Raw genomic sequence first — 14,860 nt, 5'->3', positions numbered from 1 at the left:
GGCTTAGACTAAAACTCTGAATACAAGCTTTGAACCCAGCCCCGGAGAAGAGTGGAAGGTTGCCACCAAGCACAGATTCGACCAAGATATCCGGACTGATGTAGACCGTTTAGTCTGTCAGCCCACGTGCCTGAGGAGTGCTGCCATGCCGTGCTCGGACAGACCTTAATTGGCGCTGACTATGGTTAAGAGTTGATCCAGTGCTGAGTCGACAGGGGGAAGCTGGTCTGTCAACCGTCCGTGTCATTTAACCGAATCGAGTCAAATTCAGTTCGATCCAATGCCCGGATTCGGACCAGCAACGTGCAATGACGAGAGCAACCTTCTTGGCATCTCATTGACATCCATTCCCATCGCCCTGCATTTCCCTCACCCTAGTCCTGTCTAGGTTAAACTGCGCCCGCAGCCGCAAATTCACCTACACAGCCAAATTGCTGGGGTTTTCCTTACGTATCCCTGTTCCGACAAAAATATCCGAAAGGAGAATTTGACTGGTGCATCTTGCAGGCTATTTTGGCCGCCAAAGGAAAGTATGAAGCCGGATGGGTGGATATTGGGCATCTTGGAAAACGTTCATTACTCAGATGCAACAAACCTCTCAGGGGAGATAGCCCATTACGGTAAAACCGGACAGATGGAGACGGACCAAGGGCCGACCACGCTCCTTGACAATTTGTCAAGTGTTTGGTTTTCCCTAAGATTAGGCCTCATTATTGTAGAACGACTTAGCCCCGAGGCTTTCATACTACAATCCATCGGCTCCCCTGGCGGGTTATGTTATAAGCTGGCTGCATGAAGAATTAAAGAGTATTCTCGCTTAGCGCTTGTGTTGTGAAATCGCACAGTAGATCTGCAGTCATATATAGGCATCGTTCAGCGAAGCCTCACAACTCCCCCTTATCAAGTTTATAGCGTCAGCTCCCTCCCGCCATGCCCACCACTTCGCAAGACCAAAGCTGTTTTCTGCAGCACTCGACCATGCCAGAAGGCCGACAGACTACCAGAGCTCTCCTTCCATCAATCCGTCAGGTTTGTATTCGAGAACGCTGGCAGCTTAACCACTTACAAACCTTAGATTGTTCATGGACTACCAACACCTTCCCAGACTCCACAGTTAGCCCTGGTAAAGGGTCATGGTGGTGTGATCCCGAGTTTATCGAGCCCGCCAGCAGAGCTGTATATTCAAGATAAGTTCAGCAGGTTGCAAAATAAAGGAACCCCCAAATGCGAGGTAGCCAGATTGATTTCTAAGTCCAATGGTAAGTATCTTTGCCGTTCTTTCCCCGTGAATGGCTTCGCTGACCATACTTTGACAATCTAGCAGCGCCAGATAGCTTGGCGCTTCGCATCGGATTCGTTACCCAAGAAAAGATGAATAGCGGTCATGGGCGAGAGCCTCCAGCGTCGGCCAAGTGCCTTACAAACCTAGAAAAAGCCTACCTGACGCCTGCATCCCGAAATTGCCCCAGCGTTGACAAAAGGAACCTGACATCACGCTCGGCCACAAATATCCAAAACTCTCGTGCATCTGCACACCAACCAAGTGCTGCCAGTCGCCAACATGTGACTAAACGTGGCCTTCTATCTACCAATAATGCCCGACGGCTGCAACATTTCCCGCGCGGGACAGAAAACTTTCTGCTACATAACCCAAACGACACCCACTCCAGAAATCAAGGCACAGGAACCGTAGGTCATGGCATCGAGAGACGAAAACGGTGCAACCATCTTCCAAAGCGGATGGTGGAGGCTTTAATAGCCTCCTTTGCAAAGCGTATCGAGAATATATAGCTGATTAGAGATCAAGGAGAGAAAACAAACTGACAAAAAGATATTGAACTAAGAGCACGTCCTACCCACGCGCATTTGATAGAGAACGGCATAGTTAAGGGCAGAGACTTTAGGCCTCTTCCACGTCAACGCCACTTGTGGAAGGGAGGTTCCATTGCCCAATGAACCTGCGAATACCGGTCTGATTAGCCCTGTTGATGCATTGCCTGAGAAATATCATGTATTATGTCCTTGATTTGGCTTCGACAAGGCCCTGCTGCTACCACCAAGAAGTTTCCGGCACCGCTCGGGTATTTTAGCATGGACAGTCCCCAACGTCACGCCTCAACATACATTGTGTTCGGCTATGACGGCGGTCATAGGCATCACCTAACTTTGTAGATGTGAATCTTGGTTCCCAAGTGCGACAGTGCTCACTTCATTCGAGTGTCCCTGTCGTAAATTTAGATCCGCGGTTGGCGCTCCTTCATCGCCGAGATGCTCGCATGATTCTACTCCGTTGCCAGTCATGTCTTGGGGGTGCCTCGACCTTGCGCATCCAATGGTCTCAACGTTGTTAAGGCCGTCGGTGATTCTGTTGCTCATCGTGTGCCGTCTGAAGAGGCCGACTAACAATCGCGCCAAGGGCCGGAGAGTTGGGATAAATGGTGAACAACCATCCGATGAAGCATGTCCTTAACTTTCCAGCAAGCACTCGCATCGAATTCAACAGCCACGGTCAGTAGTTGCTAGCAGCAACAAGGTCTCTGCGGACCGTTTACTTACGGGTGAAGTCCCCATCTTCGCCGCCGCGCAAGTCGAGCAGGCACCGGAGCCGCAGACAACTGACGATAACCACGCTAAAACATGATCAGTCCACCAGCGTAATGCTTCAGAAGGGGAAAATATTACAAGCCTCCGAGGAGAAAAATGCCAGAAACAGCCATCTTCCGAGCTCTGCTCAGCCGAAGCAGGGAAACTGGCGGACAGGCAGGGCCAGGATTGCCACGTCGGTAACGATATTCGGGACCGCGACGCTGGTAAACCATATGCCTTTATCAATGCATGTACCCTCTGTGGTGGACATGCCCCAAGCCTTCCGGACGGGCCGACATTGGAATATGGCGAGGAGACAGACCGCGATCCACCACATGAGAACGATAACACCAAGCGAGTATCCACCAACCTTCATGGATCTTAATGGAAATATTCGACAGTACATGACCAAGATGGAGGCTTTGAGGAGGGCGATACTGGTAGCATAGAGGATGTCGCCCACGGAAAGATACTTGTGCCTGTCAGTCTTACATGCTGGACGGAGCATCGAAAGGACATACCAATACTGCTCTGCTAAATACCCTAGGTTCTGCCATCAGATTGGCAGCGAGGTGTTTTCCAGAGCCTCCCCGATAGACCGCTGTTGCCCAGCGGTTAGCATCGTCAGCTCGTCATGATATGGGCTCGAATTGCTTTCCAACAATACCGATAACGATAAAGCCATAAATAAATAACTGAATTGAAGATTAGTACAGGCAGGTTATGTTGACTCGGAACTCCTACCATGGCAGAAATAACAATCGAGTCGTCAAGTCCATGTTTTATTCGTGTATATAAAGCCTTTCGCGCAGGTAAGTATACCGCGGGAGGAGCAGCAAGCCCATGGCAATACTCATTCTGATGATAAATGGTCCATCATCATAGGCAAGGAATTGTGGTGTCAGATCCGGTCGGGACGTCATTCTACTATTCGAGGCCGTCCACGGAGAAGGAATCCACCCCGGCGACGTGTCTTGGGAACTGCCGGCAGTCCGTCATGCATGCGGCGTGAATTTTAGCAGCGGCTGAGGCCAGGAATAACAGAAGCCCAATATTTGTATTGACTTGTGTGAAAAATCGTCCGTGATCAGAGTGATTAGCGCGTTCCGGTCCCACAGGCCACTTGACCTTGAAGTACCGTAAAAACTCACGAAATCGACCGCGCCCTGTGGATCCAGGAAGCTACGCTCATTCGTCTAGAGGCTCTTCTTAGTGAAATGTCAGATCTTTATTTGCAGCTTTGCCAATCATAGATCAGAAACCAGCAGAAACGGATCCACCGGGTGCAGTCAATTTCGTAAGTTCTTACGGTATACCTAACGCTTGACTGGGAGGGCTAATTTTGGCCGATGGGAGATCCCCTAAATGCGTTCAAGTTAATCCCTTTGTGTTAAGGTGCCAGTGATGTCCCTCATAAGGCTCTAAGGCCACTTATAGCTAGAGCTTTCAGCAACGGTTTTCCAAACGCCAAGTCCCGTAAATCATAAGAGGTATCTTCACACAGTATAGTCGCAAGGTAATACATTTTTGTGGTCAATTAAAGTTCTGTCTGTCATCGACATATCAATGGCCGAGTAATCAACTAGCACCTCAACACAGCACAGGAGATAATTGGTTCAACCCACGCGTGCCTTTCCACCACGCTTCGTGCTCGAACTCAGTGTGCCGTATTGAGGGCGATGGGTGACATGGCTTCGGAAAGTAACGTAACGCAGTCTTCCTGAAGGAAGTGGTCAAGCGAGGCACCCTGGGTACTCTGCCTCTTTTAATTCCAAGAGGTGCTATAGTACTTGCTAGATACGCACATACACGATGGAGTGAGTGTATTAAGATGTGGAGCAGATTATTATGATGTTGTCACGTTGTGTGTTTTACATAATGGGGCGTGCGATCGTTATAGCAGTGATACTCCAGTCGGACCCCAGTACAAGATGTATATGGGACTTAGAGCGGGGAAGCAACTCAACTCAGAACATACACACATTCAATGAGACACCCGGCAAAATCAGGGCTTGTAACAGATGTTATTGATTGTCGACTTGATTCTTTTTGATCAGTCTGTCAGGGAGGGGTTGGTTCAATTCCCCCTCCTTTTCTGGATACAAGAATAGTATTGTGATAAAGGAAATTGGAGCCCTCCCCAGCCGCCAATCTAACAGTACCCAACCTGACCCAACCCTGACCTGTTACCATAAGCCAACCACGGGCTCAGATTGAGGAGTCGGTGGAAGGTGAGATCGTCCTCCGTTGAGGCTTGGGTAATATGCCGCACGCGGGAGAGGGATAACGACTTCTCCAGCGTGGCATTAGTAGGCTACATCAGATCGCTTACGAGAAAGCTTAACGCATTAGTAGTCTCTTTACATAGAAGAACGGTCGTCACGGTAGCCAACTGTCCCGTGGCTACGAAACTCTCTATCCTGTGCTGTTGAAGGTTACCAATGGGGGTCACCTCCCCGCACAGTACAGAGGATGCGGTGCGAGCTCTCGATAAACCTTGATATGTTCCCCGCATTTGACTAGCCTGTATTGGGGCTTAGTCTCTGCCGTATTATCCAGCTTTGCGAGTCATGCCAGCATATGAGTGGTTCGGACAGAGAACTGGGTATCGGGCGAAGGGAGACAGACGCCAGAACAGATACAGACTGGTGCGACGCAATGAGTCAATACAGCCTTAATGCTTCATAAGCCCAGTGCCAATGAATAACGATGCGGGAAGTGGAAAACTGGAGTAAATCCTACCATACCGTCGCCATTCGCGCGTATGCTTACCTCTCCGTCTTGGATCTTTTTGCATCTGAGCTATCTCATTCCACCTGATACCTTGCGTATGCTCGATTCCATATAACGACAACCTGTGTCGCACACAAGCTACCTTTGCATATATGAAACTTGCGATGGCCTCTCAGAAGTCATGGAGGAAGCCTGATACTGGACGCTCCAGGTCGGGATGCGCAAACTGCAAGGCCAAGCACGTAAGCAACGGTTGAGATATCAGTAGCTCCACATATCTCTAACAAAATCGTCACTAAACAGGTCAAATGTGACGAGGCAAAGCCAAATTGCAAAGCGTGTCTTTCGCGGGGTGACACATGTAGTGGTTACCTCAAAGTCTTCAGGTGGTCCAACAAACACGAGAAACTGCCGAAAGGTAAGCATCAGCCTTCTGTGCGGCCTTCTTCGGCCTCAGTTCTTACTCCCAACTTCCACCCTGGTATGATCAACTGGGAATCCTGAACTGAATCCGGGGGCGACTGGATGCAGCCACTTCCGGACTGGAATACGAACTTTTTCGGCTTATCTGACGATGCCGTGTGGGAGACTTCCATCTCTCAACCCAGTATTGATGAACAGTTTAGAGATGTCCAGTGGTGCACTGATTCATCTGGTTTTGCCAATGCCGCTGATGGTTCATTTTCAACCAACGTCCTCGGTGGTGTGGAAGGGTTGAATATTTTCGACAATCTATCTCGAGGCAGTTCAGACCTGGGTCTCTCGCCTCCTCGGCTCGAGGACACTGGCGTCCCCCCACCATCGTACATGTTTCAACATCTCTCATTGAGTACTGGTTCCACGAGGTCTGCGGAATTTGGTCCCAATACGATTCCGACAAAAACTTCAACCGCATAATAGCCGCCGCCTTTTGGTCTAGTTCCGAAGCTGTTACTATCAGTCTTGAAAACATGTCAGAAGCCCACCTCTCGTCAAAAGTACCCCATATGAGACAGACGTCAGTGTCCCTAATGAAATCTGCCACAAGAATCATCAAGGCCGAACTTCTTAGCTTTCAGCACTCGAACGAGTTCACATCAGTCCCCACAGGCCTTCTCTTTGCTCTGCTCTGCATAAGCACTAGCGTCTGCTGGCTCTACCCTGATCACCTAGGAACCTTACGAGAGGCTAAAGGTCTTCTGCATCAAATAAACAGACAGAAACGAAGCATGTGCGAGAAGGACTTCAAGCTCTTGCATGCCTTCAACAAAAGCTGGACCTACTACGATATGCTTTTATCCGTGGCCGCCGGGAATGGCCCGCGAGGTACAAGCGAAATGGAGAGTGTCGACGACATCAGCGCCGACGGTTACCCAACTGCCGAACAAACACAGTTGGATATCGATCAGGAATCACCTCATCCTTGGACCGGCGTCTCAACTACAATATCAAGACTATTCACTCGAACGATGAAAGTGTGCCACAACTTTCATTTCAACGTTAAGCAACACAGTACAATCACGGCACATAATTTAACTACTGCTTTAAAACTCATTAAGGAAGCAAAGGCCATCGAGGAGCGATTGATACATCTGGACTTTGAAACCTCTCGGCCGGTGGGAGAGACCGGGGATGAGAGAACGCCATGCGGACATCTGGTTAATATAGCCGAAGCGTACCGGCTAGCAGGGCTATTGCATCTCTATCAGACCTTTCCAGACTAGGTCACGCAACGGTTACCCAGCAGCATCCTGACAGGCCAGGGAAATACAGGGACAGCCGGGGACGAGTTGGTCATTCCCTTAGGTCTACGTCTTGTCAAGATTTTGAAGCAGCTCCCTCCAGACTCCGGCAGCAGGATGACCCAGCCTCTCCTCTGCATCACTGCTAGCATAGGGCCCCGATTCACCTCTTCAAGCGCTACCCCGACCATTGAAGCCTGCGATATGTCAGATTACATCAACTATCTCTGCCGGGTAGACAAGGATACTGAGCAACTGAGTTCTGTAACCAGATCAGAATTAGAGATTGACAATGCGCGACAGTTTCTTCTATGTCGGCTCAATGCCCTCGAAATGGCCCTGCCGCCCTGGCCAGTTGTCGTGGCGAGGAACCTTGTAAAATCTATTTGGAACGCATACGATAGTAATCGGCCTGGCGTTAACAATGTTCATTGGATTGATATTATGGAGAGGCAAGGGTCACGTTCCTTATTTGGATAACCAAGGACAATGTAAAGTACTTGTTAGAGAGCCGCAGAGTCGAAACAAGTAGAAAGCCCCATCAGGGGGGTTATAATGTACATAGTGAAACCTTTAAGGCTAATAGGGGATATAAGGTAAGACCAGTATACAACGGTTGCACCTCTGTTAGAGGTTCTCTTATTTTGCAACCTGCTGAACTTATCTTGAATATACAGCTCTGTTGACGGGCTTGATAAGTGTTGAACAGGTGCTGGGGTCTCAGGTGCAAGCAGGGATACTTTAAGATTACAACTGAAATGGTAAAGCCTCTAAGGGGGCAGAATTTAACACAACACAACATTAATCTACCAATCTGGATCAATGGACTAAATACATCTAATGTCTAACAATATCCTCGGTTATTTAGGATAACCTTATACTTCCTGGCGATTTAGCCGATATTAGCCAAGTATGAGAGGTTATTTTTAGCTGCTAGTAAGATGGCCTTAGGGTTGCATATGAATCTAGATGCTGAGATTATCCCCATATATCAGGTTTTACCCTCTTGGTACCGTGCTGGCCTTATCAAGGATCTGGATCTATTGCTTAAGTTATACCTTGAAAGTAAGTCTGATGTCGGTTATAGCACTCTAAGTAATTATAAGCTGGCGCTTATTAAGATAAAATAGTTATTAGAGGGTGAGGATAGCGCCAGTGAGGTTGACGATTTATTATAGCAGTAATAGGCTGAAGAGTTAGTATTAACCTCGAAAAGTGAGGCTATATGGGTCTTATAAGGTTATAAATAGCTTTAAAATCTACTTATATATCTACTTATAAATCTATGTATATATATCTATTCTCCTCCGGTCGAATATATATTATATCTACGATATAATTGTCTGAAAAATCATATATCTACTCTACTTGGTCTAAAGTAGAGTAGATATAATTGTTCTGACCCTTAGATGTTGGATGTTTTGGCCCGCTTAAGCAGGCATATGGCCGACAGATCGAGAAGAGAATGAGGGCAGATATAACGCATATCACCAAGGAAGCTTTCTTCTCTGCATTTCTAGCCGTATTTGAAGACTCTATGATAGTAAAGACTATTCGAAAGGGTTTCAGAGGAGCAGGTCTCGTACCTTTGAACCCGCAAAGTGTGATTTCCAAGCTTGATGGGAAGCTACAAACACCGATACCAGTTTTAGGGATCGGCAAGCTGCCGGTACTTTGGGTATCTAAGAACCGAACAATCCGGTTGAGACAAGCCTATAATCTGAATTTATGAAGTATCGGATCTCTTGATATGAGGGAAGCTCTCCGATATCAATTTTATATCTTGTTGACCAGTTTGTTAAAGGAGCCCAAGGAATCATGCATCAAATCGCTTTGCTAAGGTTGGAGAATTAGGTTCTTCGGCAGGAGAATGCGACACTTAATCGATGACGTGCCAAGAAGAGAACCCTGAAGAAAGGAGGAAGCCTAACCCTAGGCCAAGGGCAGGATTTGGAGGGCCAGAGCCAGGTAAATGTGCAGTTAGAAGAAGAAAGCCGTCGAACTGGTAGTCGGAAGCGTAGGTCAGAAACAAAAGAACGGCGATGTATTATTTGCCGAAAGACAGGACATAACGCACGATTCAGGAAGATGTCAGGTAAAAGTAGCAGTATCTCCAGAACGGAGTCCTAACTGATTTGGGCCGATTTAAAATGTTGTCGTTCTTCCAGGGATAGAGAGTCACAAGATAGTGGAAAATTGACCGCTCGCTTATCATGTACGTTACTCATGCCAAGTAAAAATGCCGCCGGGAATTTGTAAACTCTCCATAATCACCAATCTTTAGTATTCCGTTATATCATGTATATGCATGGTTTTTCTCTCTTTCTTTCTTTCCTGTTTTTTCTAGTACATTTCCTTGCATCAGTTGCTTTAAGCAGCTCGGCCTGAGGCCTTGTACTCGCCACTGGAGCTGTCGCTACTCTCAACACCGTTGGTAGCGGCCTCGTCCTGGTTATACTTGTCCCAGTTGGCTAAAATAGCACCAATCTTAGGTGAATTGGTCAGCTTGTACACATCCTCAAAATACTCCTTGGTGAGCGCGAACGGCTTGGCCGTCACGTTGGGGATGTACTTTCCGACCAGCTTGGAGGGATCGATAGATGTCTTGTTGATCTTCTTGAGCAAGAAAGATCGGAAGGGTTTGACACCAGACCGAAGGAAGGTCGAGTGGAAGGGCACATCGATACCACGGAGGGGGATTGTAGCAAAGCCACGCTCCAGCTCAAGAGGAGTGGGCTTGGCAAGCGTCTTCTCAGCACAGCCACGAATGATCTCGCGGAGGTGTCCCTTGACCTCCTCAATGTTGTCCTTGACTTCTTCAATGGCGATCTTCTGGACCTTGATAAAGTTGGCCACACCGGCAAGAGTGTCGAGCGCACGCAGGTCACCAGCGCACACGTACTGCATATTGGCAATGTTGTAGTTGACAATCTCAAGGAGCCAGCCAGTCTCCTCGGCAATTTTGTCAACAATAAACTGGAGAGCAGCCTCGTTGAAGGTCTTGCTGATGCGGCTGGGGTTGACAGCACACATGGAGTAGTTAGATCGGCCAGCAGCATCACGCTCGACGGCAACCTGCATGGTGAGACCACGGTAGAACATAACGGATACCAAACTCTCAATTGGCATGACCTCAGCAAGGGCAGCAAGGGCCGAGTATTCGCCGAGAGAATGACCAGCGAAGGTGCTGTTGTTGGACACAAGTCCCTTGGCCTTCATATCCTCGAAGCTGGCCTTCTCCATGAGGGTAAGGGCAGGCTGGGTGAACTGAGTGGCCGAGAGAAGGCCAGTAGGTGAACGGTAGATGTATGAGGTAGTGGTCTCGTTAATCTCCTTGAAGATTTTCTCAGACTTGATGCTACCATCCGCAGCGACAGTCTCGAAAGTCATCGCCATGTAGTTCTGGCGGATAGCCTTGCCACGAGGCCCACCAAAGTGAATGGTGAGCTCCTTGGGATTGTTCTTGACAATGTTGGTGATGGAGAAACCTGAGGCTTATTAGCGATTGCATACTGACTGTGCTTTGTTGATGGTACTTACCGTAAGCATCGAGGAGGTACTTGTCAGCGCGGTCCCAGACCTCCTTGGCAACGGGGCTGCTGGCATACAACTCCATACCCATACCTTGCTCCTGGGAGCCCTGTCCAGTGAAGACATATGCAGTCACAGGTTGTTCGACCTCAGCCTCACCCTCGAGAACCTTATCTTCGGTCTCCTTGTTGCGGACCTCAACCTTGATGATCTTGCGGCCAGAGACCATGCCAGTGTGCTGGAGCTTGACCTCGAGCTCATCGTTAGGCAAAACCATGCCGACAAGTGAGGCATGGAAGCTTCGGACACGGCCAATGTTGTTCTCAGCGGCCCAGGTCTCGATCAGGCTTCGTACGGATGCACTAGAGTACATGCCGTGGGTGATGGTGCCAGGGAGGTTGGCATAGCTGGAGAATACACGAGAGACGTGGATGGGGTTGTAGTCACCAGACACGCGAGCGTAGTTCTCGTTGGAGGAAGGGGCTCGAAGGGCGGGAGGAGACTTGCCACTGAGAGGGATGGGGTTCTCGAAGTTGATGGGCTGGTCGATAGGCTGGCCATTGCGCTCAAGGTAGTCGACAACGGGGTTGCCGTGAGACTCTCCAGTCTCGTAGTCAACGCTGCCGACCTGGATGATCTCCTTAGTGGGGAGCTCGAGCAGAACCTGGCCTCGGGTCTCGATACTGCTGAAGACAGTCTTGTTCTTGTAGCGAACAAAGCTCTGGAGGCGGAAAGTCAGAGTCTGACCAAGCAGGTCAATGTTCTGAGGAAGCTCGTCGACAGAGAACCACTGCTTGGATCGAAGGATAGCAACATCCCGTGTGGTGGCGAGGTGAACCTGAATGGGAGTTTCAACCTTTCGCTGGAAGGTGTTCTCGTAGTCAGTATAGGTACCACGGTACAAGAACTGAGAAGTGACCTCTGTGACAGGCTTTCCATCACGAACGAGTGTACCACAGACCTCAACCATCTTGCCAGCCTCCTGGTTGATGACGGCGTTGATCTGGGCAGTAGTGGAGACCTCGTCGCCCTTCTTGAGAGGTTCTGCGCCGGGGATCATGCGGAACTGGTTGGAAAGATGGACAAGCTTCAGAAGGTCACCATCAATGGTGCGAGGGAAGATAGGCTTGGTAATGGCCTTCCAGCCAATAACAATGGCAAAGTCCATGGGAGCATACACAGTCTTACCAGGTCGGTCGACAAAAGCCTCACCGTGGTTGCCAACAGCGTGCACGAAGTCGTTGATGGCCTCGCCAGTGATGGTAGTCTTACCACCATCGAACTTAGCAGTGACATCAGCGTCGAGGTCGAGGGGCTCCTCGCCGAACCACGCCTTCCAGTAAAACTCCTTGATGCGGTCGTTGCGACCCTCCATAACCTCACGGATAGGAGAGTATCCAGCCTCCGGGTGGTAGGTGAACTCCAAAGGCAGAGCAGCAGGCTTGCCGAGAGCAGTGGTCTCCTTGATCATGTTGACCTGGATCTTGTTCTCACCAATGAGCTTAACCTCGATGACATCGATGTACTGGTTGTGACGGGGCTGCTCACGAACAACAATGGTAGTCCTGGAAGGATCATTAGGGTAAGAGATCTCAACAAACAGACCACGAGAAGGAGTAAAAATGCGTCGGATAGGGTTGGCCTGAAACTTCTGGCCCTGGGCAACAACATCGGCCATAAGCAGAGCGTGACGCCAGTTACGGTTGGGGCCAGCGACCAGAGACAACCAAGAGTCAAGCTTAGGGAGAGTGGCAGCGGCAGACGATGACAGGCGGTAGGTGTTCTTGTAGTTGTCGTAGGTTACAGTCAAGCCCTCGACGTCTTGAGGCATCTCGGGGTCAACAAGCTTACCACCAAAGTACTCGATGTAGGGGATGGCAGCCTTGTTATTGTTATATAGATCCCGAATCAGGTATTCCACGTGAGACTCGTGGATACTGTCGAGAATAGACTGGATGGGCTGATCAATCTGAGTCGAGAACTTGGCAGCGGCAGGACCCTGGAGAATACATGTTCGGCCAACGTCTTGGCCAACAACAGCATCCAAATCCTCGGACTGCCAGAGAGAGTCCTTCTTAAAGTAGAACTCGAAGTTCTCGTCAAGGACAGGGATGAAGTTGACAGGTTTCTGAGCGGGTCGCCTGCATAAGATCAGGAAGTGCTGAACGTCCTGGGCATTCAAGATCTGGGTCTCAGCCTCAGGGTAAGCGGTAAGGATACGGTCGGTCACCTCGAAAGGCTCGTTGAGCTCGGAGTAACTCTGAAGGAGAGATACCTTGCCAGGTGTGGAAGCTAATCGCTCCTCGAGACGATGAATGTAGTCACCGACGAGGAAGGCGTAGGAGTGGTGGATCCAGCGGGACTGGTGCCCGATGTAGAGGAGCTCGACCAGACGTCGCAGAACCTCAGCATACGTCATGTCGGCCAGATCGACAGCATTACCCTCTTTGTTGCGACCGAACCAGACCTTCTGGTAATCATCATTAAGCTTCTTAATGATATAGTCCTTGTTCCTGTTGAGTTCGGTAACCCTCTTCTGCTTGGGTAGGCTGAAGATCTTCTGGTCCATCTCGGCCCAGAAGCGGACTCCACGAGTAGCGAGTTTGTGCATGGGCTCACCCATCTCAGAGCGAACGGTAAGAACCCCACCAGCAGGTCCTTTATAGGTTTGCTCCCAATCGCTGTCCTCGAGGCCAGGGGCGGCAACAATAGCCTCTTTCACGTCCTTACTGGTGTGAGCCTCTTTGGCAACCATCATGCGGCTACCGAACAAGCAACCATCGAAAGGCATGGGAGGGTAGCCATACTTCTTGGCCCATTCACCAGTGATGTAGGGATAGGTGTCATCCGCACCACCGAAACCACTACCGGCAACAAGGATGATGTTCTCCTGCCGTCGAATACGGCCATACATCTGAAGGATAGGCTGGTGGAAATCCTCGAAAGAGTGATGACCACCACCGCGGCCACCAGTCCACTGGAGCATAATGGGAAAGTGGGGGTTGGCCCTGGCGATGTTGATAACAGACTGGATAGCATCGACAGAGCCGGGCTTGAAACTGATGTGCTTAAGGCCTAGGGTCTCGATATACTCCTGGGCAACCTCCATAGAGGGAACACCAGCACCGATTGTGAGACCCTCAATGGGAACGCCCTCGGATCGAAGGTTGCCGATTAGGGGAATCTGCCAAGCCATGGCACGAGGGTTGACGTAGATCAAGTTGACAGAAATACCACGACCAGCGGGAATAGCCTTCTCGATCTTGGTGATTGCATCGCTCATCATCAAACTATTGAAGTAACCACCACCCGAAAGCTCAATGTGGTATCCAGCGTCCATAGTAGCGGTAACGAAGTCCCACGAAACAGTGGTAGGAGTCATACCAGCGACAATGATTGGAGGGAGACCAAGGAAACGACTCATCTTGGTGTCCACGTATATTCGGCCGCTCTTGTTCGTCACGAGCTTGGGCCCGAATTCCTCAACCCAATCAATGGCATACTGGACAGCGTTCTCCTCATCTCTGTCAAAGAGCTCTGCCTTGTAGCCGATGTCGCTCATGGCACCATCGACAGTACCAGCCAAGATGACACGCACGCCAGTGCCCTCTTTGTTTCGGCTAGTCAGAGCACCAAGACCGGAATCACCACCAGGACCGAAGTCCAGAATGTGAGTGGCACCCGGGAAGACAGTGGCCTTCTCCCAGTTGACGGGGTCACGAGTGATCAAGCGGACAAGGGCAGGGACAATGTTGCCCTTAACTTCCTCTCGAAGATCCTTGCCAGTGTTGGTGTCGAACACGGCAATGCCAAGGTCGCTGGAATCGATTGAGATGTCCTTGAGATCCTCGTCAATCATAGCAGTAGCCTCTCCGAGGTACTTGCTATGGAAGGGTGCAGTGACAGGCAGGAATTGGTTGGCAAAGCGAACCTTTCTCTCAGTGAAAGGAATTCGGCTCTGGTCCAGACCAATGGGAGCTTTGATCTTGCGAAGCTGGGCGTGGAGGCCGTAGAGAGAAGTGGGAGGTCCTGTCACAACCAGGTTTCGGGGGCTATTAAGGAGAGAGATGCTGACGTGGCGGTCTTCGGGCAGGTATTGGTTAGTCGCATCAATGTGCTTCTGAAGCTCAGCCTGAGGAAGATCCCGAATGCTAAGCATGGGAGTGGGAGCACCCTCGCCGTGGTCCTGTGGCTTACGAAGCATATTAGGAGTCATGGAGGTGATGGGGAATGCCTGTTGGCTTCGTGTTCCGATCCAGAAAAGCATGGTAAGGACAGAGCTGGTAATG

At 49.9% G+C, this 14,860-nt stretch overlaps 3 protein-coding genes across 3 annotated transcripts; 2 read left to right on the top strand and 1 right to left on the bottom strand.

Moving 5' to 3' along the window:
* Window positions 1-2,453: 2,453 nt before the first annotated feature.
* FOXG_22002 (uncharacterized protein) lies at window positions 2,454-2,971 on the top strand (the record flags this gene model as incomplete). Its single annotated transcript, XM_018402383.1, has 2 exons — window positions 2,454-2,508; window positions 2,646-2,971. The coding sequence occupies 2 exons, from the start codon at window positions 2,454-2,456 to the stop codon at window positions 2,969-2,971; spliced, it is 381 nt and encodes a 126-aa protein (XP_018255709.1).
* A 2,512-nt stretch (window positions 2,972-5,483) lies between these two features.
* FOXG_15139 (uncharacterized protein) lies at window positions 5,484-7,785 on the top strand (the record flags this gene model as incomplete). The annotated part of the gene is made up of 6 exons (XM_018395207.1): window positions 5,484-5,561; window positions 5,623-5,737; window positions 5,948-6,164; window positions 6,515-6,773; window positions 7,023-7,443; window positions 7,718-7,785. 6 exons carry the CDS (start codon window positions 5,484-5,486, stop codon window positions 7,783-7,785), a joined length of 1,158 nt encoding a protein of 385 aa, XP_018255708.1.
* Window positions 7,786-9,410: 1,625 nt separating this feature from the next.
* Window positions 9,411-14,838, bottom strand: FOXG_15138 (fatty acid synthase subunit beta, fungi type; the record flags this gene model as incomplete). The annotated part of the gene is made up of 2 exons (XM_018395206.1): window positions 9,411-10,528; window positions 10,581-14,838. The coding sequence occupies 2 exons, from the start codon at window positions 14,836-14,838 to the stop codon at window positions 9,411-9,413; spliced, it is 5,376 nt and encodes a 1,791-aa protein (XP_018255707.1).
* Between the last annotated feature and the right edge of the window lie 22 nt (window positions 14,839-14,860).

The sequence above is a fragment of the Fusarium oxysporum genome, chromosome 1 (genome assembly GCF_000149955.1).
Source record: "Fusarium oxysporum f. sp. lycopersici 4287 chromosome 1, whole genome shotgun sequence".
Taxonomy (NCBI): Eukaryota; Fungi; Ascomycota; class Sordariomycetes; order Hypocreales; family Nectriaceae; genus Fusarium; species Fusarium oxysporum.
The sequence above is the reverse complement of the archived record's forward strand: the minus strand, read 5'-3'. Positions and strand labels throughout refer to the sequence as shown.